Here is a 25,123-nt window from a genome sequence, read left to right as displayed (position 1 = left end):
CCGCGCTTGATTTTTGGAGAGGCATGTCACGGCCAGTAAACTGGTACTGTTTAATACTAAGACATGTGATTACATGTGATAGACATTTGGCGAATATGTGAGCATGTGTGCATCTGAGTTGTGCTGGATCTTTCTTTGACTTCTTTTCACTCTGTCGCCGTAGGCTTCGCTATTTTGTGCTCTCAGCGTTGGATTTAGGTGAATTTAAACGCCTCAACGGTGGCATTTTATCGAAATCTGATGGAATTGTCCTTTGTTAATTTATTTGTTTCAAAACGAACACGACTTTGAAGCGCCTTGACTTTCCGAATGTTAAACTTGGGAAAAACTATATTTTGATTGCATTAGTTGATTGTTTCCAGTCGCGACAGACACGTAGATAGCTCAGTCCTTATCCAGTTGAATATTGTTTGCAATCGGTGGAAAAGAACTATGGAGGCAAGATCTATAAGAGTGAGCCTGAACCAAGGAACGGCAGATTATGTAAATACTGTCTACTTTATTCATCAGGGGAACATGATAAGCGAATTAGTCGAACGGAGTTTGTTTACGCTGACGATAAACGAGTACACAATTGCAAATGTTTGCTTACATTTGTGCTTCCAGTTTAGAATAATGTAGTAAAATTTACTTTTAAAAATTAACTTTTACGCTCAAATATTACCGTTACCAACTTTTTTAAATGTCAAGAAATCGTTAATGTCCTTCATTTTGACTTCTCATGAATTTAATTATCCATTCGCATCAAAATGTTCCTTCAAAACTTTGGAAAAACGAAGAAAACCTCGCCATTTCCTAGACGACCTCCAGCCACTGCACACTAATGGCTGATAGTGTTCAATGCGGGCTCAGCCAATCAGATTACAGCATTTGCATTAGTATACTAGCAGAATTCTACTAATATTCATTATTATTCTATTACTCAGTTATTAACCCAGTCTAGAGGTCTACAATAGACCACTCTATCCGGAGTCCAATTAATTTTGTCACGGTCTATCTGTCACTGCGTAGATGCTCGAAATCTAACGCGCAAGTTCTTTCACTTTCAGGACATCGCCAAAGAAACAGAAGAAATGTGCCCCAAACACAAGCTACACAAAAAATATCTTTACATCAAGTCCGCCAAGAAATAAAGGAGAAATTTAGTCAAGCATGCAGCAGCAAAGACATAATTTGCCAAGTGGGACCTCCGGGTCCCCCGGGTCCCCCAGGTCTCCCAGGGGACCGTGGTGCCCACGGATATCCCGGATACAAGGGAGAAAAAGGAGCCAAAGGGATACCCGGCCCCCGGGGACCCTTGGGATCTAAAGGAGTTTCGGGACCACGTGGAGGTCAAGGGCGCCAAGGACCCCAGGGAATTAAGGGCGACCTGGGCGACGAGGGGCCTCGTGGAATTCCTGGGATAAAAGGAGATGTTGGACCAATGGGCCGTCCAGGACAAAAAGGCTCCATTGGCTTGAAAGGGAACAAGGGGAACAGGGGCTATACGGGCCTCCAGGGACCAAAAGGAGAATGCACTGTTGACCCAAAGATCAGTATATATCCAGTGTCCCAGGAAGTCTTTATCAACACACCGGCAATATTTTACTGTTGGGTTGACGGTCAGATATCTAAACAGATAACGTGGAGTAAGCTTGGAGGTGCCTTGCTCAAAGATACCTCTGTGAAAGATGGCACACTGCATATCAACAATGTACAAAGGTCTCATGTTGGATCCTACATGTGCACGGCACATACTGGTCATGGAATTCTTAAGGCCATCAGCAGATTGCGACTCAGAGGTATATACTGTCCTGTACTTTTTCTCGCTAAACTACTGCAAATTCGACGTGTCGTTGTTTGATGGTTTCTTTTTGGGTAAAGTTATTTCTCTAATTAATAAAAGCTATATATATTTCTTCCATTTTTTTATTTTTCTGGCTTACGATTTTCTCATTTTTCTAATTGACATTATGCAGTTGTGTTTGTTTGCCCCCATCAACAAGAACTAAAGATTTGTCTGTTTTTCTAGAGCCACCGGTAATCACCAACAGACCTCCCTCACGTGTAGCTGTAGCTCAAGGATCCACTTTAAGTCTTTGTTGCAAGGCTTCAGGCTCTCCTCCACCCAGGGTACAGTGGTCACGTGCTGGACAGTCTTTCGATTCAACACTTAGTACACTGGCTTCTCAGCAAAACGGATGCCTTGAAATTAACCCGGTCAAGTACAACAGTGACGGAGATTACATCTGTGAAGCCAGAAACCGTTTTGGTCTGGCAGAGAAGACAACTACAGTCACTTTAGCTACGAAAAGTTGAGTGTACTGCATTCTGTACCTTTAAAACCATTTTTAACAATATCTTTCTTTGACACTGAATAAAAAAAAACGCCCAACGGTTGCAATAATTAATTAGATGCCAAATATGCAACTGAAATAGAACTTCCTAAAAAAGGGCTTCAAATTTAAATTTGGAAAAAGAGTATTAACGCAATAATGATGGTAAAATTTTGAATCCACTTTTCAGCTGCCTTTTCGTGTCAAGAGGTTTTGACAATTGCAGGCCAGAAGTTACCTGATGGAGAATATCTACTAGCACATGGAAAAGTAAGCAAGTAAAAAAAAGTTATCACCATGAAATTAATTTCTATAGATCGAAGAAATATTAAATATGCTCCATAAATTTAGTCTAGCGTATACACTTGATTGAAAAATTGTTTTCGGGTGAAAATTATAAACCATAAACAATACGACTTCATGGAATCATGGGAATACTGAAGAGGTTTGTGCATAACAACTTGGACTCAGAACAGACTTCCGTGAGTACTAATCAGAAAATGTTTTTAGTTGTCCACGCAACGGATTTTAAGTAGATTGAAGCAAAGGGAAAATCTTCAATACGCATGCGGTATCTCAAGGGATGTCGAATATGCAAATAGGGAGGTAGAATCATGAATGTTCAAGATTGTTTCCCTGTGACATTAATATAAATCCATGATCACAGGTCGGCATCCCAAAGTTGTGATTTAGGAAAACACGGAAACTGTCCATGCCTTCCTGAAGGAAGCTAAGTTGCGAAACAAAGGAAAATTTACATTTACAGACAATGAGGGCAATCCTGCAGTCTCATCAATATCATAACCAAGGTAGTTATAATCTTATACAACCCGCATGTTGATCTCGTAAACCGCTTTAAAACTCTCTTTCCAACTGTAAAATGAACATTTATTAAGAAATAATAAAAAAAAAATAATTGAAAAAATGATTGAATAATAATGCATGTACAAGGTGCGTATAAGAATACAAATTTGTATTAGTTGGCAAGTTTCCCTGAAAATCACTGGGTCATATCGTTCATCGTTTATGCTTTTTTCTTGACAACGTTTTTACAATTACGTGCGTAGAGTTCCAGTAGGATTCATGGACATTAAAAAGAGTTTTCAAGGAGTAACCTTGGCAAGTTTCTTTTGGTTCGCATGATGTTTTGATTCATATATTTTCATCGGTTAATAGTTACCGTTCCAAAAAGTTTCCCGGCCAACTTTACACTGAATTTTAGGAGAGCCTCGTACGTAACTTGGCGAAAACTCACCTATTCATTTAAATCTTCCACGAATTCTGTCTAAGGCAACGTTTGTTTCAGTCTTAAAAGCGACTCTTTTCTTACGAAGCCAGAAATTGTACGAGGACATATAAACAGGCCTACATATCTTTTGCGACTTGATTGCCTTCAATTTCTTGCAATGAATCCATAGCTTTTCAATTCGCGGAAGTCAAAGTGAGCTGAGAGGCTTCATCGACAGAGAGGAAGATTGTAGTTATAGGAACTGATCGATGATTTTACCGAATCGTTTATGTGTTTCTGATGTTATTCCCCGATACTGATGTTTCCTAGTTGTTAAAAACTTTCGCAAACACAGCTTACAATATCTGCATGTCTTTCTGCGCAACGTAGACAAGCCCGTGAGGAAAGAAAATAATATTATCTTCTCCAGGTATTGTGATCTATTTGCAACAGTTTCAATTCAAACTGATCTTAATTACAAATGACTTACAGTTGATAACATGGACGGAAAAATGCAAAGTGCACCAAACATATTACAATCCAACCCAGGAGGCAACAGTATAGGTTAAGCTATTGATACGCGATAACCGCGACATCATAAGAGACTAGTTATCGTTGTTATACTCCTTCAAACATTTTCGCTCGCACGCATTTGGTCTAAACGTATCACGTGACTGAATATGCCTAGCTAAAACTGAGGAATATCCCAGTGGTATTTCCCTATTTTGAAAGGATTCCGCGAGTTGCGAAAATCATTTGAAGGACAATAGCCTCATTTGACTTTTAATATATGTGCAGATATTTGTGCTTGGACATTGTCTATTCCTCGAAGCTCGCAGTTTTCCTCGAGCTTCGTTCTTGGAACGAAACTTGGCTGTTCGCTTCTCAGAACACATAACCCCCGCGAACGAATTATATCGGCCCAGCAAATTGCCTCGCCAAATGGTGGCTACCGTTTATTTATTAAAAAAAAAAAAAAAGATCACTGGACAGTGCAATTCATTCGCTTCGCTATCCTAGTATATGAGCATTATACCATGCTATATAAACATGGTAAATGTACGTGTAACTTTTCGGGTCGCTTTTTCTTTCTTTTCTTTCTTTCTTTCTTTCTTTTTTTTTTTTTTTCTATATTTTGGGTGCGTTTTCAATAAAACAATTATTCTACTCCCGCTTGATAAATACGAGAGGCTTATTAGCCTACTCGGCACTACGTAACTAGTTGGCTATTTATCATCTCATAATAAACTCGAGCTCGTGGAGTAATTGTTTACCATGATCTACGATATTTAATAATGAATTAGCAGTTGTCGTGCGTACATTTATTTGTGTTAGCTTGTATTGGCTGATACCGTTTACCATCAAGCGAAAACTCACTGGGTTTTCAATTAGTTTCGGAAGGAAATAGATAACTTCAAGAAGATTTTAGGCGCCCATGTATAAATTAATTCCAGGAGTATCCAGGTAGTTCAAGAATTAGCGCGAACGTCAGTCCTCTTGCGACTTTTTATACCGTGCTTGAGCATCACCAATCATTTTAAGGAGGATCTTAAATAATCCTGTCAAGAGACACGCCTAAATTGAATTTCTCGTTTTCCTTGTTCGTTGATTTCGTCGTCTGTTACTTAAAATTTCAAACGTTTAAAAATATGAACAGATAGAAAAAAAAGGAATAACAACAACAACAAATCAATTTAAAACAAAACCGGTACAGTACATAACAATGGCACCATTTTCTGATAACATATTTACTACTACAGAAACGTGCTTAACACGAAGCCGATTTCATTTCCATTCCAGGTTTACTGTGACATGACATCAGATGGCAAAGGATGGACTTTTATCGCTCGATTCTCAAATAATGACAACAAGAACTGGATGAAAGACAGTGGTTACTGGTGGTATGACCAGCAAGTTGCCATGGGAACAACATACAGTCCATCTGTTAACGCTGACATGATATCACCCGCATTTTGGTTGGTCAGCGGCAGAGAGTTTAAGATCACGCGCAGTGATGATCCCAGTCACACTCCTTTGTTACAGACCACAGGTAACTGTTTGGCTGGACAAACATTCCGATCAAAAATCACAAGTAATGGCGACTTCAGAAATGGCAAAGTTTGGGCCAGTGACCAGTGCCTGGGAAGCTGCACGGTTCAATATGGCGGTCAGTACAAGTCAACAGACGGGTTTCAACAGGCTGAGTGCAGTGGAAATATCCAAAGCGCCAACGAGATCGGCTTCTGGTGTGACTCACTTACTCGACTTTCTTCTGGTGATGGATCAGTGATGATGATTGGTGGAGGAGGAAGCTCTTGTTGGCGTGCTGATCACGGGATTGGAATAACAGAACGAGACTCTGCTTCTTTTGTTGATTATGGTTCGAGCGAAACTGAATATGACTTTGGTTATGATGCTAATACAAGTAACGCTCCATCCCAGTCCTACTCGTTAAATCTGTGGATCCGTTGAGTAGGACCACAAGCTTCATCTTCAAGCAAGTTACGTTTCAAGTTATTGCTGAACTCTAAATTTGTTTTTATAAGATAAATTTTCATACAAGTGCTCATCAACAACATTGCACAGGATTTGACAAAATTAATTCAGCTTAATTCATTTCGGTTTACATTTCTTTTTCATAAGAACGTCATCAGACATTAGGAATGAACAACGATTTTATCTAAAATAAATTTCTGACCATATTTTCGCTCTATACATTAAAATATTATCAATAACAGGGATACGGCAATTAAGTTTAATAACTAAGCTTGACTGGCAAGGGATTTTTAATTTCTTGGGATAAAAGAAATGCAAGCAACTCAATTAATTATAATAAAAAAAAATAATAACTTAAAAAAAGAACAAGACACAATTCACTTACGTTATTGAACAGCTTTATTTTCTCATTGTAAATATAAATATTGAAACATAATTAGTTAGTTAATATAGTTTGTTTTAGATGAGGTAACCGTTATAGTCTTGTTTAAATGAGACTGGAGGATAAATGAGCTGTTAAGTTTTCGAGTTAAACCACAGTCTAGTTATGTCTAATTGTAGGACAGGAGAGATGAAGGAAGAATTTGCAGTTTACAGTTTGGTTTAAGGAAGAACAAAAAATATATATCTACCGTAAATCCTTGAGTAAGCGCCCGGGGCGCTTATTTCAAATTTAAGAGAAGACGGGGGGCGCTTTTTAGAGGGGGCGCTTAATCGAGGGGGAGGGGGGGGGGGGCGCTTATTTAATTTTTTCCCAAATCGTACACCGACATGATCATTTTTTTAATACATCATCTGCACGCAAACAACAACATAAGGTGTTTATCGACGTAAACAGCTGATCCTAAAGTTTAAATCGCGGCACAATTAGAAATGGTGGTCACAAACTGAAACAACATACAAATCTAATATTACAAGACGAAAACTATACATCCTTTGCTGTCTCATTACTCGTCCACAAAATAGGGGGAGGGGAGGGGGGGCGCTTATTCGAGGCGGGGGGCGCTTATTTTAAATTTTGACCGATAGGAGGGGCGCTTATTCGAAGGGGCGCTTAATTGGGGGGGGGGAGGGGGCGCTAATTCGAGGATTTACGGTATGTTGTAGGACAAAAAAATAAATGGATAAATAAAGAAACAAAATCCATTACGTGCTTGGAGTTTCTGGTTTCATGGCATTATTTAAGGGTAATACATAACTGACGCGGTTTCCGTGATTTTGGGTTTAAATGATAGTAAATTAATGATTGTTCAGTTCTGTTGTTGATTTCGTAGTGACAAATATTTTGATAAATTTTATATAAGACCTGTATCTTTGTGTGTGATATAATTAATGCTATCAACATCAATTCATTTATAAACACGAGAAAGACGAGAAAATTTATATTACAGCAACGCTTGTATAACTTAGACGTTAGAAGAAAGGAAATTTAGTCGGGAAATTAACGCGAACAGAGGACTGTAAAGTAAAAAACTGCTATTATTAAACATTGGTTAAAGTTATTTGCGTTGAAGTTATTTGGGTTATAATAACGAGAAGGGCAGCTCTGAAATTTCTGCCGCGTCACAATCATATAACCACGGCGTGCGCTATTAGTACAGTAGTTGCACTTGCGGTGAGGGACTGGGAGACCAAAACTAAAACCTGCGGAGGGGGGTGGGAAAGGCTACTTGGTCGCAAGCGAGCTTATGTCCTTTGTCCGCCACGTGGGAGCAACGAGAAAACTATATATAGCCTCGGAAAAAAAAAAAGAAGTTCCTTTGTAAGGCGACTCGTTCCATCGACTCTCTTCGAAGCAGTAAACAAGTGAATGCGCTTGCAGGATACAACAAAACAGTTTTTGACTCCTGCTGTTTTTTAAGGTAGCTAGCTTTGTCGAACGACCCCGCGAATCTTGGTCATTAATCGGACGTGAGGGCTTGGTTCACTTATCTAAAGAACAATGTGTGGCCTGGGTGTCTCTTTCTGCTTGGGGTCCCCGCGAGCAGCTTGGACTTCGGACGAGCTAGATCAGAACAGTGATTAATAATCTTTGCACGAGGGTAAAAAGTGATTACTTTCGGTTCATTAACGTGAACTTTTTCGCACAGACAGTTACCGTAATTACTCCATTGCACGCCCCCCCCCCCCCCCCCTCGAATAAACGCCGTCCTGGAATAAACGCCACATCTTAGAGCAGAAATGTTAATAAACTCAAAAAACAAATGCGGTAATAATTAAGTTTGAGCAAGCCTAAAAAAGTATTTTCCTTGATTGTATTAATGTCTTAATATCAGTACATTCGAAGCTCTAAGGAATGTAATCAAAACACGAGAACAATATACGGTAGTTCAGCTTTACTTTCTTTCATTGATAACAATGTTTTTCAGTTTCAAGTGAGTATACCTCAATGCGCTTTCAATGCTCTTACCACACTATTGTTTTCAAGGAATAAATTGGATTTTAAATAAACGCCGCCCTCGAATAAACGCCGCACTCGAATCACGAAAAATTTTATAAACGCCGCGGCATTTAATCGAGTGAATACGGTATGACATTCACTTGGAACGCCTCATTTCATGTAGTTAGAAATGTCCACTTTTTATGTTAGTTACAAATGTACCCTGTCTACGCCTAATCGTAGCAGTGTTTCCCCGAGAGGGAAGACTCCATTGTGAAAAGGTCAGGGGTACTCGTCGGAAAATTTGAATTAAACCCTAAAGGAGACCAGTCTGGGCGTGGACGTGACTCGAGCTTTATTTGACTCCTAAAAGAGATCATTTAAAACAGAATAGGTTTGATTACCAGCCGCTGTTCGGGAAAGGAGCTCGCGCTGGTAGACCGGATTCGAGAGACCAGCGGAAATAAGCCTCAAACCGGAAATAACAGCGTTTCTTTTATTATTATTATTATTATTATTATTATTATTATTATTATTATTATTTCTTCGACTGCAACCTAAAATATACTTAAACAGCTAATAAAAGTGACGTTTCAACACCCTAAGTGAGACCAGAATCCTTGACATACTTGATTTATACCTCTAAGCGAGACGACGAGCACCTCCGATCTTTTCATATTGGACTCCCCACCCGGGCCGTTTTCCCTGTGTATATTTAGCGTTATTCTCTCTTTAGAAGCAGGCTTAATCTACCTTACTTTTTTTGTTTTTTGTTTTAGATTATCAAGCAACCTGTCTAAATTGTAACCGCTACAAAATGTACCTTAGCGGATTGAATAAGAAAGAGTTCAACCAGGTAATTATGGCTTATTTTTATTCGGGCGTAGGTTGAATGGCTAAATTAATACCAGGTCCTTTCGTGTTTACTAACACGGGACTGGTGTGAGCCCATTGCTATTCTCAGAGCTCTCACTCGACGTTCTTACAATGAGTAGCACTGGAAACGACACTGGTGGGATCCAGGCTTTCTCGTTTGGTCTTTTGGCGGGAACGGCTCTGACATGTCTGAAGCGTTTGGATTGACTGTAACACTTTAACTGAAGGTTAGCAGCCCCACCAAGGCAATGCATGAAAAATTTCATAAATTTATCAAGAAAAACAGAGCTATAAATTACATCAACGGTGGTCAAGAGAGGGAAAAAAAAGTATCGGTGGAGGTGACAGAACTTAGACACCACTCAAACTAAATAAACGATGCAAATTTTGTTTTTTTGTTGTTTTTCTTTTGTCTTCAAAAACGTTCCCCATGTCGAATGTTTTGGCACTCATGAACACATGCGCGGGCAGATTAATCGAGGGTTAAAAACCGGGCAAGTATCCTGCGAGGTCGATTGCAAAGACCGTTTTCAGCCCATTTATACCGTCGTATAACTGTAGCACTTTGTCGCGGAAAATCAAACGTTCTTTTGTGAACAAAATGAGCTATTTTGTTGAAGTTAAAATCAACTTGGTTAGTTTATTTGCACGCAAGAAAACGAATACATTTAGGATATTTAGTGATCTTCACCTAATCGACTACTTTAATTTCTCCGTTCTCCTAAATCCCGGGTGAAAGGTTTTTTTTATAACAATGAAATATCAGAGTTTCAAGTCGACATTTAACAAACATTTGATTTGCAGACTACGTATAGCACTTCTCCATTTTATGGCATGTACGTTTTCCAGGATACATCGAAATGTCTTAAGCTGGTTAACCAAGTCGTGTTCCACAAACTTCCCACTTCCTGCCCCTCAATCACTATTTAAATATGATCAGTTCTATATTGGCATAAACTCAGACTGTTTATCAAATAAAAAAAAGCACAAAGCTAAAAATTCGGCCATCACCCTAAGTGCCTCGCTTTAGAGAAAAAATAAAAATTATCCGGATGTGTATAAATTCGTCCTTGTTGGCAATAACGAATGCGTTTATGAGGGGGAAACACACTTTTGTCGAAAACAGGAGGGTGAGAATATGGCACGTGAAACACACAAAAACAAATGCAAATTTACAGTCAAGTATTTACTCTTACGAGTTTGTGACCCTTAAAAAAAACAGCGTCGACATTACTTGTACTATTAATTGTTAATGTATGAAATATTTTACCAGCTATAACTGAATTAACTGACGGAGACGGGCTACCGTCACTCAGTAGTCTTATTATGTTGACCCCTGCAAGATTTTCAGGAAACCCACATAGCACCTCTGAGAATAAAAATAACCATGTCCTTGCCAGGAAAAACACGATATTTATCATCCTTGGCACTTCGTGGTTAATGTTCTTGTTGAACGATGACAGATCAATAATATAACGGTTTCGCTTCACAGTTATGTATTGGCATATCCCGTATACAGGAACACGAAACTGCTGCTAAAAGGAAATCAAACGTTCAGTTTACAGGACAGTCGAGCTTGTTCAAACAACTGTTTGTTCTAGTAATTACAACCGATCATGGAACGAAGTAAAAAAATTTTAAAACTTTGAAGAACAAAGGTATAAAATACATGAATTAAAGCCATCATTTACGGGTTCAGGTTTTCAGGTACTTCTTAGCTTTCCTTTTCTTTACGTTTAATTCTTGTTCGCTGTTGATTTGGTGCGATGGCCCCGGAATATAATAAGCGATTAACAAGCTGACGCGTGGCATTAATTGCATTGTGTTCGTTTAAAATTTACCGCTCGTAATTGAATTAAAAAGAGAAAAGTGGAAGGAAGGGGGCGTGGGGGGAAGGCTTTCCCCCCACCTCACCCTCAATCAACCTCCGCCAGGGGTTTACAGTATGTAGTAAACGAAGAAGTCTCAGTGTTTTTTCAGAATGACCCTTACAAGATTCTCCCCCCTCGCCCACTGATAAACAAAACAAGTAATTTTACATTCATGTCGGGAGATATTCTTAGCACTCAGAGAAAGGTTAAAATTACTTCCAAACGATAACAGATCAATTGATAACGGTTTCGCTTTACAGTTATGCCTTGGTGTATCCCGTATACAGGAACACGAAACCGCTGCTAAAAGGAAATCAAACGTTCAGTTTACACGACAGTCCAGCTTGTTCAGACAACTGTTTGTTAATTAGAACCGATCATGGAACCAAACAAGAAAACTTCATCCAAATGTGGCGACGTTCTCCACAAAGGTTCTTCGTTTCTGTCCTTTATTTCGTTGTTGTTGATTGTTGCGCTGTTTTTGAGAATGGAATCGATCAACAGGAAAACAGAGATGAACGAACTGCGAATTTCGAAAATGGAAAGCCGCATCGAGATCAGATCACAGCAAACAACAGATCACAGAAACGAATTGTACACACCAGAGAGTAAGTGGACGACCCTTTTTTGATTGTCAGTTTTATTCATTTATTCAATCCTCTTTTTTTTTTTTAATCGCCATTCGCCCAATGAAGCTTATTTTTATTTTACACTTCTTTTAGTCATGTATACTAATTAAAGCAATGTTGACAAACCACGTTCGTAACTGTTTGTGACTGCCAGCTGGAGTAAATAAATCAGATATTTCCAGAAGAAATTTAGCATAATCAAAATTTCCTTAATCACGTACCAGGCTATTAATACTAAAAATCGTCAAGAAATTACATGTTTCTGTCCTGTACACGAATTTTTTTTTTTTAATTTACCAATGACATACGTTACTTACATTAAAGTTACTTACAGAAGAATAAAATATCTACAATTATCTTACAATCAAAAATAAATATATAATTAGCTTACGATAACAACTCTACAATATACAATGATGAGGAACAAACTTATATATTAACTAACAGTACCGAGATTATTTACTAATAGATTATTCACATGAAATATACAAACGCGATTACATTGCTGACAAAAATTAGTTACAGTTACAGTTGTCATGCTGTTCAAAAGGTTCAAATAATAATAACGCCATCTACATGATTAACAAAAAAAATTAAATAATACATAAATTAATTTGGGATTAGTACCCACTTTTTTTTTAAATAATCTTTCTTTTTGATCTTACTTTCCGTTTCATATTTGATGGCAATTTTAGTACGAAATCCTTGAATTGTGGGTTGAATTTGGCATCTTCTGCAGTCCCATATAAGTAGTTTACCAATGATTATAAAATAGTTCAGTAAGTTGAGTAAAGGGCATGGTTTGGATAATATTCCAAATAAAACATCTTGGAGGGAAAGATGAACCTGCTGATTTGAGATTTGGTGCCAGTAACCTTGAAACTCACTCCAGAATCGTTTAACAAAGGAGCAATGATAAAGTAGTATAAAGTTTCCGGTTCTGCCTTGCAAAATGTACATAGATCGTCTGTTTTAAAGCCTATTTTGTGTAATTTTGAATTAGTGTACAGAATAGAGCTGAGCACTTTGAATTGAAATCCTTTCACATAAGACTCAAGAACAACAGAGTGTGGCAGAGTGAAGATTTGTCTCAGCTGATCGATAGAAAAGTTAAAATCGTTCTGCAGTTTATTTATGATATTAGGCAATTGTGCTATTTTGCGAACAAGAAGTGAGTAATAGTCTTTTGATTTCTTTTTTCTGACGTCGAAGATGTTGTCGTCAATAAAGAAGGATGGAGGAGCTAAAGAAGGACAGGAAATGATATTCTTTAAAATGAACGGTATAGAATGGCGAAGGCCAGCCCATTGCAAATAACTAATATTGGCTATCTTGTCAGACCAGTGGCTGAGTGCGTCATTTATAGTTAAATCGAAATGTAGGTCTTGGATACGAATCACTCCCGCCTCAAAATACTTTTTGTAGAAGACTGGTCTTTTTTCGATACGAATTTCCTTATTATTCCAAATAATATTTTGCCAATCTCGTTGAGAGGCAAAGGAATCACGAAACTCCGACCACCATGAGAGCATTTCACTGTAGAACTGAGAGAAGATGTTGTAATCCTTTATATCATAGTTACAATTTAAAAAGAAAAACCCTCCCATGGGATCCAGCAAATGTTTTAGATATGATTTCCATGTTCCGTTGTTGTCATCAAAAATACTTTTTATCCATGCCAGCCTTAAAGACTTAATCATGCAATTTATATCAATCATTTTTAAACCACCTTCCTCGTATTTATGTATAGCCGAAACTGGAATGACCTTATGCGTCCCATTCCATAAAAATTTGAATAACAGTTGATTCAATTCTTTCACTAATTCTTTAGGTGTAGGCAGTACCGAGCAGACATAGACAAACTTTGGAATAAGAAATGATTTGATGATTGTAACCTTGCCGTACACAGATAATCCTCTAGAGGACCAGATGTTGATAAGTTTTTTAATACTATCCAAACGTTCAATGAAATTCTTTTCTTTTAATAATTTTGGGTCGTACGTGAAGTACACCCCTAGTGCTTTAATTGGCTCGTTAGGCCATTTAATGCCAAACGGTTGTGCTTTGTTTCCTTTTGATGAACCAATCCACATACCCTCGGTTTTTGTGTTATTGATCTTGAGGCCTGAGATATTCTTAAAAAGGTCTAATACTTGAAATAGTACTTTGGCCGAGCTAGTGTTGGCGAGCATTGCTGTTGTGTCATCAGCGTATTGTAATAGTTTTGTCTCTTCCTTGCCAATAGAGATACCCTTTATAGCTGGATTTTGACGAATGGCAATTGCTAACGTTTCTACAGCTACAATGAAAAGATAAGGAGAAAGTGGATCTCCCTGTCTAACGTCTCGTTCAAGTTTAAAAGGTTTTGAAATCATGCCGTTGTTAATTATGCAGCTTTGTATGTTTTTGTAGAACAGTTTTACCCAGCGGAGAAAGTCGGAACCAAAATTAAAAGCTTCAAGGCATTTAAAAAGGAAATCCCATTCAATACTATCGAATGCCTTTTGAAAATCAATGAAAATCATTAAACCAGGGATGTTTTCTTTAACAGTCGAATCCATAATATCATAGATGGAGCGAATGGTTTCGCCGATAAAACGATCTTTAATATACCCTGTTTGATTATGATGAATGATATAAGGTAAGACATTTTTAATTCTCGAGGCTATTACCTTAGACATAATTTTCGCGTCCACGTTAACAAGAGAAATTGGGCGCCAATTTTCAATGAGAGAACGATCTTTACCTCTTTTTTCTATGAGTGTGATAAACGCTTGCTTTTGAGATTGGGACATCTCTCCTTTTTCGAAACAATCATTAACTCATCTAATAAAGCAATCGCTGATTAAAGGCCAAAATTTTTTGTAGAACTCGATCGGAATTCCATCGTTCCCTGGAGTTTTGTTGTCTTGAAATGTATCGAGAAGACGTAAACATTCCTCCGAAGAGATTTTACCTTCACATGATTTTTTTTGCTCTTCAGTTAATGTAGGAATATTTAAATCATTTAAAAAGGAATCAATTTTAAGTTCAATGTCCGGAAGAATATTATAAGTCTTGTACAAATCACAGTAGAATTGTTCTACTTCCTTTAGTATACAGAATGGATCCGTTTTGATTGCCCCGTTTATATGCAGTTTTCGTATGTGTTTCTTAACGTGATTTCTTTTTTCTAAGTTTAAGAAGTATTTTGTACTCTTCTCGCCTTGTTCGTGCCATCTGGCGCGTGCACGCACAATAATTCCTTTTGTTTTCTCTTCGTGAAATGATTCTAATTGTTTCTGAGCTGCATCTAACAGGGTTGCATTGTTGTCGCTAGGGTTGGTTTCAGCAGCTTCTTTCGCTACATTAAGTTTATTTTGGAGTTTTGTTTCTGTTTCATTTCTTTGCTTTGATCTTCTTTTAGAGTGACGGATAGCGTGGGCTCTTATGTTATATTTGATCCAATCCCACACACATCGATCATCAGAAAGTTCTTCCCGTCCTTCCGTAATCCACATTGGGATCATTTCAGTAACACTGTTGACATATTCTTCATCATCTAACAAAGAGCAATTCATCTTCCAGTAATTTGGTCCTCTACACTCGTTATATGGTTCTCCGCAAAATTCTAGATAGATCGCGTCGTGATCGGTTCTTATAGCTGGAATTATATCCGTCAGTTGTACAGAATCATTTAAGTTGTTCGAGATTAGCCAATAATCCAGGCGACAAAAAATTCGAGGAGATTTTTTACTCCATGTGAAACTTTTAACGTCTGGGTTTTTAATTCTCCAAATATCTACTAAATCAAGTTGACTTTGCAAGCAAACGATGCGAGATGTGACAGATTTTCGTTGAATAAGAGTACCACCTTTCTTGTCAATAGTAGGATTAAGTGGACAATTAAAATCGCCTCCGATTACGATGTTGTTTTCGGAATCCAGATCCTCGTTTTGCAGCGTTATAACTAATTTGTTTAAGAAAGTTACAATTTCTTTATCTTTATTTGGTGCGTATATGTTTACTAGAACATATAACTTACCATTGATTTCAGTTTTCAAAATAATGTAACGTCCCAAGGGATCTAGGATTTTTTTTTGTATGGTGTAGTCAACATCTTTCTTAATTAGAATTGCAACGCCGCGAGAATTAGAGCTGCCATGGCAAGTTATAAGCTCCGCACCCCATTCATTTCTCCACTGATTTTCCGCTTCTTTCGTGGAGTGAGTTTCTTGCAAAAAAAGAAATGTTTGCGCGTTTCCGGCACCAATTAAAAATAGCCCTCCTTTTTTTAAAAATGCTTATTCCCTTTACATTAAGCGATAATAGTTTTAGCACCTCGGTCATCTTTTGAGATCACAATTGTCGCTAATGTGACTGCAGAAGAAAGATTGAAACAAAGGAAAAAGTGATGATGAAGTATTTGAAATGACAACTGTAAATGCAAAACCAAAGTCGAAAATAAACAAGTATAACGTAGTTAACAAAAATAAATATGGTACAAAGCAAGTTACTTCGCGAATGCAAGGTGATCTAAAGACTAAATAGAACGGTTTCCACTGAACAGAAATGAGTACAATTAATAATACATAGTACAATACGAAAAATATAAGTTGAACTACATAAAGTAAAAACACAAATACATCAATTGTCCATCCGACAATGCTGTTACCATACCATTGTTTGCGAGAAATAAATTTGATTTTAAATAACACCGCCCTTGTACAAACGCCGCCCTCGAATAAACGCCGCACCCGAATCACGAAAAATTTAATAGACGCCGCGACGTTTAATTGAGTAAATACGGTAGGACATTTTCTGGAACACCCAAGTTCGTGTAGTTAGAGATGCTCACTTTCTCATGTTAGTTACAAATGTACGCTGACTACACTTGATCATACGATCGGACTCCATTATGTAAAGGTCAGGGCTAGTCGTCGGAAAATTTGAATTATACCCTAAACGAGACAAATCTCGGTGTGGCTCGAGCCTTATTTGACTCCTAAAAGATACTACTTGAAATGGAATAGGCTTGATTACCAGCCGCTGTTCAGGAAAGGAGCCCGCGCTAGTAGACCGGACTCGAGAGACAAGCGGAAATCGAGCCTGAAAACGGAAATAAGAGCGTTTCTTTTATTACTATTTCTTCGAATGCACCGTAAAATATCTTTAAACAGCTAATAATAGTGACGTTTCAACACCCTAAGTGCGAGCAGAATCCTTGATTTATACCCATAAGCGAGACGACGAGCATCTCTGATCTTTTCATATGGGACACGCCACCAGGGGCGTTTGCTCTGTGTATATTTAGTGTTATTCTCTCTTCAAACGCAGGCTTAAATCTACCTTATAGTTCGTGTTTACTAACATGGAACTGGTGTGAGCCCACTCCCGTTCTCAGAGCTCTTGCTCGACCTTCTTACAATGAGTAGCACTGGAAACGACACTGGTGGAATCCAGGCTTTATCGTTGGGTCTTTTGGCGGGAACGGCTTAGTAGCGTTTGGATTGACTGTATCACTTTAACTGAAGGTTAGCATCCCCAACATGGCAATACATGAATACAAAGCTCATAAATTTATCAAGAACCTCAGAGCTATAAATTACATCAACGGCGGTCAATAAATAAATAAATAAATAAGTAATAAAAAAAAATAACAATAAAAACTTTCGGCAGAGGTGACAGGACTTAGACGCCACTTAAACTAAATAGACGATTACAAATTTTGGTTTTTGTTTTTTTTTGTTCTTCTGTCTTCAAAAACGTTCCCTATGTCGAATGTTTTGGTACTACTGAAGATATGTGCAGGTTGATTAATCGAGAGTTAAATTAAAAACCGGGCACGTATCCTGCGACGTTGATTGCAAAGACCTTTTCAGCCCATTTACAACATCGTGTAACTGTAGCAGTTTGTCGTGGAGAATCAAACGTTCTTTTGTGAATAAAATGAGCTATTTTGTTCAAGTTAAAATCAACTTGGTTAGTTTATTTGCACGCAAGAAAACGAGTACATTTAGGATATTTAGTGATCTTCACCTAATCGACTACTTTAATTTCTCCGTTCTCCCAAATCCCGGGAGAAAAGTTTATAACAATTAAATATCAGAGTTCCAAGTAGACATTTAACACATATTTGATTTGCAAACTACCTATAGCACTTCTCCATTTTATGGCTCGTACGTTTTCCAGGATACATCGAAATGTCTTAAGCTGGTTAACCAAGTCGTGTTCCACAAATTTCCCACTTCCTGCCCCCCAATCACTATTTAAATATGATCAGTTCTATATTGGCATAAACTCAGACTGTTTATCAAATAAAAAATACCACAAAGCTAAAACTTCGGCCACCACCCTAAGTGCCTCGCTTTAGAGAAAAAATAAAAATTATCCGGCTGTGTATAAATTCGTCTTTGTTGGCAATAACGAATGCGTTTATGAGGGGGAAACACACTTTTGTCGAAAACAGGAGGGTGAGAATATGGCACGTGAAACACACAAAAACAAATGAAAATTTACAGTCAAGTATTTACTCTTACGAGTTTGTGACCCTTAAAAAACACAGCGTCGACATTACTTGTACTATTAATTTTTAATGTATACTGAAAATATTTTACCGCCTATAACTGAATTAACTGACGGAGACGGGCTACCGTCACTCAGTAGTCTTATTATGTTGACCCCTGCAAGATTTTCAGGAAACCCACATAGCACCTCTGAGAATAAAAATAACCATGTCCTTGCCAGAAAAACACGATATTTATCATCCTCGGCACTTCGTGGTTAATGTTCTTGTTGAACGATGACAGATCAATAATATAACGGTTTCGCTTTACAGTTATGTATTGGGATATCCCGTATACAGGAACACGAAGCTGCTGCTAAAAGGAAATCAAACGTTCAGTTTACAGGACAGTCGAGCTTGTTCAAACAACTGTTTGTTCTAGTAATTACAACCGATCATGGAGCGAAGTAAAAAAAATTTAAAGCTTTAAAGAACAAAGGTATAAAATACATGAATTAAAGCCATCAATTACAGGTTCAGGTTTTCAGGCACTTCTTAGCTTTCCTTTTCTTTACGTTTAATTCTTGTTCGCTGTTGATTTAGTGCGATGGTGCCGGAATATAATAAGCGGTTAACAAGCTGACGCGTGGCATTAATTGCATTGTGTTCGTTTAAAATTTACCGCTCGTAATTGAATTAAAAAGAGAAAAGTGGAAGGAAGGGGGGCGTGGGGGGAAGGCTTTCCCCCCACCTCACCCTCAATCAACCTCCGCCAGGGGTTTACAGTATGTAGTAAACGAAGAAGTCTCAGTGTTTTTTCAGAATGACCCTTACAAGATTCTCCCCCCTCGCTCGCTGATCAACAAATCAAGTAATTTTACATTCATGTCGGGAGATATTCTTAGCACTCAGAGAAAGGTTAAAATTACTTCCAAACGATAACAGATCAATTGATAACGGTTTCGCTTTACAGTTATGCCTTGGTGTATCCCGTATACAGGAACACTAAACCGCTGCTAAAAGGAAATCAAACGTTCAGTTTACACGACAGTCAAGCTTGTTCAGACTACTGTTTGTTAATTAGAACCGATCATGGAACCAAGCAAGAAAACTTCCTCCAAATGTGGCGACGTTCTCCACAAAGGTTCTTCGTTTCTGTCCTTTATTTCGTTGTTGTTGATTGTTGCGCTGTTTTTGAGAATGGAATCGATAAACAGGAAAGCAGAGATGAACGAACTGCGAATTTCCAAAGTGGAAATCCGTGTCGAGACCGACTCACTGCAGACAACAGACCACAAAAATAAAATGGAAACACCAGAGAGTAAGTACAAGATGACACTTTTTCATCGCTATATTCTACAAGATTCTAATATGGACTGAAATATTTATTATCAACAACATGGCGAGCGCGCTAGTCCTATCTAATTCCTATTGACCCATCATAAACGAAATCTCTATATACGCATGGCCCAGCGTATACAACATGACGAGTCTGTCGAGTTAACTGCAAGTTCCTTTTGTTTAAGTTTCGGCAATGTGGAGATTATTCTGAACAATCTAAACCCTAGTTCGTGCCTTTGACGTTTGCCAAGCCAAGATGTTTACTTAACTTTAGTATATTGACTTTTTTTGTCTACATTTTCAGTGAGTCTTTCTTACTTTTCTTGCCCACAGTTTCAATCATCATAATTATTTGAAAAAGCGAATTTGTCATTGACAAATTTAGAAACCAGGTTAAGCGTTTTCGGTTAACTGTTGCTTAACTGATTGTGGCGTGTTTGGATCCTAATGACCTCAGTTTGCTTTCCTTCACCGTGCATTGTGAGAACTTTGTAGTCAATCACAAATAAAACATGTTTTCGCGCTCAAGTTGTTGTCGTCACGTGTTAAAAGAATTGGTTCATGCTTTTGAGCTGTACGTATATCGAGTTATGGATGCACTTGGGAAGTTTGGGGAGCACTCTAGCAGCTAGCGTTGCTCTCCAAACTCCCCACGTGCATCCATGACTCGATATACGCACGCTCACGGACCAATTCTTTAACTGCACGTATGCATGTACATTTCACAGCTGGTATTGCTACATTTTGTCAGCGAGAACTGAGTCGGCGACACAAGTTGCCCAAGTTGACGTTTTCATATATTGCCATGGTTCACGGCTGCAAACACTAAATAAAGGTGCATGTCTTTATAATTATGCATGGACATTCATTTACAGAACGGCCGTCACTGCACTGTGAGATCAGATTAAAACTTCAAGCGTCTGGACTCCACAACTTCTTGCTTTTCTTCCATTTCTGTGGCTTGGGGATAGACTCGTAACTTCTTGCGCTTCTTGAGCTTAGATATTCAACTTCTTGTTTCCAAAATTTCTTGAGGGTAAACCGCAAAACACCGCATTTTCATTTCTTGCACTCGCTTGCGTGTTCTTATACATGTGGTGTAAGAACTCCTCGTCCATTTCGTGCGCATGCATTATTTTCGGGCTGTACTGTAGTTTAGTTAATTGCTGTTGTTGCCATGTAGAGAAACTTTTTTTTCTGCAATGAAAGAAGTAGTCTAAGTTATACGTGACTGAACATGAGTTACAAGAAGAGTGTTTATAACCTAAGTGATCGGGTAATACTGAAACCAAACATTCTGTACCGCTGATTAGTCGAAAATAGACGACGGTTTCTCACTTCTGTCTCCGTTATTTTATGCGGTGCTTTCTTAACATATACCGATGTCATTTATTTCAAGTCAGGATGTATTTAATATGTCAAAACATGCATTTTGTTTTGCTATAAGAAATGAGTTTTAAGATCAGCGCAATAATAGTGAGCTGGGCAGTCAGTAAGGGACTGTTCCAAGCTAGGACTTGAGTTAAGAACGTTTTGAGAATAACCAGCCTTGTTATTTTGTTGGCGGATTTAGTCTTCAACTTCAATGAAAACTTATATACTCTGACAGTTTCTACTATATTCCTTTTAGCACTATTTCGGAAAAGAAGAAGAAGGAGAAAAAAAAAAAAAAAAAAGAGAGGAAAAAAAAAAAAACTCTTTAATTTCAGCTGTGCCGACCCCTGCCATCTTTCATAGACAAGCTTGTATATCGACATACCGCAACCAAGGTATAGAATCCGCGACGACGGAGCTTCGAAATAGCCCTTTATGTGCTTTTTTTTTTTTTTTTTTTTCAAAGAAACATGTATATTCCCTATCCATTAAATTAGAAGACGTTTATACCTACCTAATGAACAGTCTCGGCTCTAAGAAATAGGAATATAATTGCCCTGAGTGTTTCAACTACATTGCTGTGCTGAAGGTTGTTGAAGGGAAGAAGGAGAGGTTATTTCTATTTAAAAGAGGACAGAAACGCTCTCTTAGTTTGTTATCACGACTCGTTTGGTTTCCCGCCCTGATAACAACTTATTTACTGAAAATTAACTCTCGTCTAGAAAATTGATCTGCCCTGTCTGAAGTAGAAATAAGTGGTGATAGCTTTGAGCTTAGACAGGAAGTTCTAATAAGCAATTAACAAACTTGGAATTTTTCATTTCTTGTAATCAGTTAACAACGTACATAAAATATTTATGAAAAGGGATACAAAGTAACGGTCGCATACGATGGAAATGTGGCCTGGCTCACGGAAAAATGGCAATTTATCGGCGGTTTCTGTATATTTGTTATTTCTCGTCGAATCGAGATGGATGCAGGAAGAAGTATGCGATAAAAAAACCCTGAAAACCGTATTCATGGTATTTAGAGTGTCCATGCTCCGTAATATGTAAGCTTAGGTGCAGAAAAATAGGAGAAGCAATGTTACACTCTAATGCTAACTTCACTAGGAAGGGGTACAACAAAGAAAGAAGCCGTGTTTAGAGTTACTGAGAGAATTTAAAATGCGTCTAACTCAACAAGATGGCTGCCTTAATGCGAAAACTATAGTCTGCGTAGCAAGCGTTTCCGTGGGGTTGGAGAGCAAAGAATGACCGACGAACGGGATTTTCGGTGTTCTACCCGCGCGAAAAATGGGACGAGAGCCAAAAAAAAGAAAGAGGCATTTAGTAATCCACAAAGTAACTATTACCAAATATGTTCTTGATCGTAGCGTATATATTTCTCCCGCTTAAATCACTTATTGCGTTCGAAGAACGCAAGTCTAATTTTGACCTGAGGTTTTCCAGGGTTGGTTGCCCTGTGCACGGTTATATGCAGAAAAACTCCACATTCCCGTAAGGACACCAAAATGGCCACCCCGCTCGAGTTTTACAGGGACATGTCACGGCCAGTAAACTGGTACTGTTTAATACTAAGACATATGATTACATGTGATAAAACATGTGGCGAACATGTGAGCATGTGAGCAGACCATGGATCTGAGTTGTGCTGGATCTTTCTTTGACATCTTTCCATTCAGTCGCCGTAGGCTTCGCTATTTTGTGCTCTCAGCGTTGGATTTAGGTGAATTTAAACGCCTCGACGGTGGCATTTATCGAAATCTCATGGAATTGTCCTTGTTTAATTTATTTGTGTTAAAACGAACACGACTTTGAAGCGCCTTGGGTTTCCGGATGTTAACCGTGGGAAAAGCTATATTTTGATTGCATTAGTTGATCATTTCCAGTTGCGACAGACACGTAGATAGCTCAGTCCTTATCCGGTTGAATATTGTTTGGAATCGGTGGAAAAGTACTTTGAAGGCAAGATCTATAAGAGTGAGCCTGAGCCAAGGAACGGCAAATGAATGAGTTGCCAGTAATCGGATACCCGTGTTTGCGCGAAGAACTCTGAGATCGTCAGGGGGCAAACATTGCTAGTCGCTAGAAGGAAATAAATGGCGAAAAGTTGTTTCGAGGTACAAGAAAACGATTTTTGAGAGAGATCAACCCTTTTTCACCGTCGTTTTTATCGCGAATGGATTTGGGAAATGTTGATATGTGGAATATGTAAGATTTTGTTTGAATAACCGTGAAATATGTGACAAAATCTACCGATAAACTCCGTTGCTTGCGTGAGGTTTATTGTGAAATTTACATCGCGTAATGGTCTAAAAATATTACAAAATTAATTAGGTATAAATCGAGAGGAAATACCCCAGTAAAGCCCTTTAAGTTGTGTACAGACTACATTTTGGCTTATTTGAAAGTTCAGTCATACGAATAATACTGGAAATAAGCCCGGTGGCGACCATTGTACTGTCTGGGGTTGATTTAATGCTGTCAATAATGACAAATGAGTCCGCGCGACTCATGCTGTGTGGCTACTGTGTTGCTCAAAGCCTTTGTTTTGTTTTTACAAGCACGTATTTCAGTGATTTTCCTTTTCTATAACAGATTAAGAGTGGCTCCTTGAATATATCTCTGAGTATTTGTATTTAAAGTGCCATTCGTGATTATGCTTTCCAAAGTTTGGTATTGACGTTTGAGTGAATTAATTACCCGACACAAAGGGTAGTAGTTCCTTCTGCAATTTTCGATTTCTGTTTTAGAGCTTCTTTTCTGTCTTTACATTTAACTTCTCGGAGGGTCTTTTCTACCATTTGCTCCGGGTAGCCTCTCGAGATCAGGCGTATATTGAAATTTTCAATATTCTCTTCAATGTAAGTTTCACAATAACCCTCACGCAAGCAAAAGGGAGTTTATCGGTAAATTTTATCGGGGCGGGGACAGGGGAATTGCTACAGCACAGCCAAACGGCTCCACTCCACTAGCTTCTACTTAAAATTCCTCCTCGTAACAGAGCATAAAGTACCCTTCAGTATCACTTGTGAAAATAACGAGAGGTCGAGAGACCGAAACTTAAAAGGGAACGGCAAATGCACTATTGTAACGAGCCGTTGGAGTCGTATAATTTTATAAAGATCTGTCAAATATTCATCTCAAAGATGTCAACAATCAGCGATTTAACCAATCATGTCCCTCGCTTCGTTCGGGCTCACGGGGAGCCTGTTCGCAGGCTAGGAGTTTGTTTACGCTGACGATAAACGAGCACACGATTGCAAATGTTTGCTTACATTTGTGCTCCCAGTTTAGATTAATGTATGTAAAATTGAATTTTACAAATTAGCTTTTACGCTCAAACATTACCAGTTAAGGTGAGAATATTTAGCACGAAATTTGAAGGCTGTAAATGTAAATATTTTCGTTTTATTAAACTTGTGAGTCCACGGAAACTTGCGCTGTCACGCATCGTGTCAACAAATAGTGGACTTTGACACTATGATAAATCTGTCTGTATGAAAACCTCGGTTGCCGATGAAAAACGTTGATTTTAGCAATAGACAGAGGTTAAAAGTCAGCTAGTGAAATCATTTATATATATTTAATTAAGCGACGGCGTCGAACGCACTCCCATAATCTTTGATTACTACTAGTTTACTTTCCGTCCTAAACCGACGTGCTTTGGGTTCATGTCTGCTCAGCGTATGCAAAGGATAATTTAAAAGCTATTTAACAGTTAGATTATGAACTCGATATTTCTATGAAGTGATCGGTTGATGAGGCTGAAGACCAATTCAACTATCACCTCACAGAAACCGAGAGCAAATAATCTAATTGCTTTAGTAGAATTCTTATTAAAATTTACTTCAAATAACGGTATCCAATTATTTCTTGACGTATTATTAAGCTTTGCGCCTGGAAAAGGTCGCTTGGATTGAATTGTAATTTAAAATTGAAGTTGAGTGAGCGCGCATCACTTTTTTCAATAATTGCAACTTTTTTAAACGTCAAGAAACCGTGAATGTCCTTCATTTTGACTTCTCAGGAATTTAATTATCCATTCGCATCAAAATGTTCCATCAAAACTTTGGAAAAACGAAAAAACCTCGCCATTTCCTAGACGACCTCCAGCCACTGCACAA

General features: G+C 38.2%; 1 protein-coding gene across 1 annotated transcript in view; it reads left to right on the top strand.

Annotated features, from left to right (window-relative positions):
- Positions 1–6,718, top strand: part of LOC149105563 (uncharacterized) — a 13,161-nt gene extending 6,443 nt beyond the window's left edge. The window contains exons 2-5 of the mRNA XM_089270659.1: positions 1,050–1,781; positions 2,012–2,293; positions 2,506–2,585; positions 5,344–6,718. Of these exons, the coding sequence (XP_089126785.1) occupies positions 1,050–1,781; positions 2,012–2,293; positions 2,506–2,585; positions 5,344–6,015 (1,766 nt within the window). The 3' untranslated portion in view covers positions 6,016–6,718. The remainder of the gene's footprint in view (positions 1–1,049; positions 1,782–2,011; positions 2,294–2,505; positions 2,586–5,343) is intronic.
- The last annotated feature ends 18,405 nt before the right edge of the window (positions 6,719–25,123 follow it).

The sequence above is a fragment of the Orbicella faveolata genome, unplaced genomic scaffold (genome assembly GCF_042242905.1).
Source record: "Orbicella faveolata isolate gen_17 unplaced genomic scaffold, um_ofav_v1 contig_34, whole genome shotgun sequence".
Taxonomy (NCBI): domain Eukaryota; kingdom Metazoa; phylum Cnidaria; class Anthozoa; order Scleractinia; family Merulinidae; genus Orbicella; species Orbicella faveolata.
This window is presented reverse-complemented; position numbering and strand designations above follow the sequence as displayed.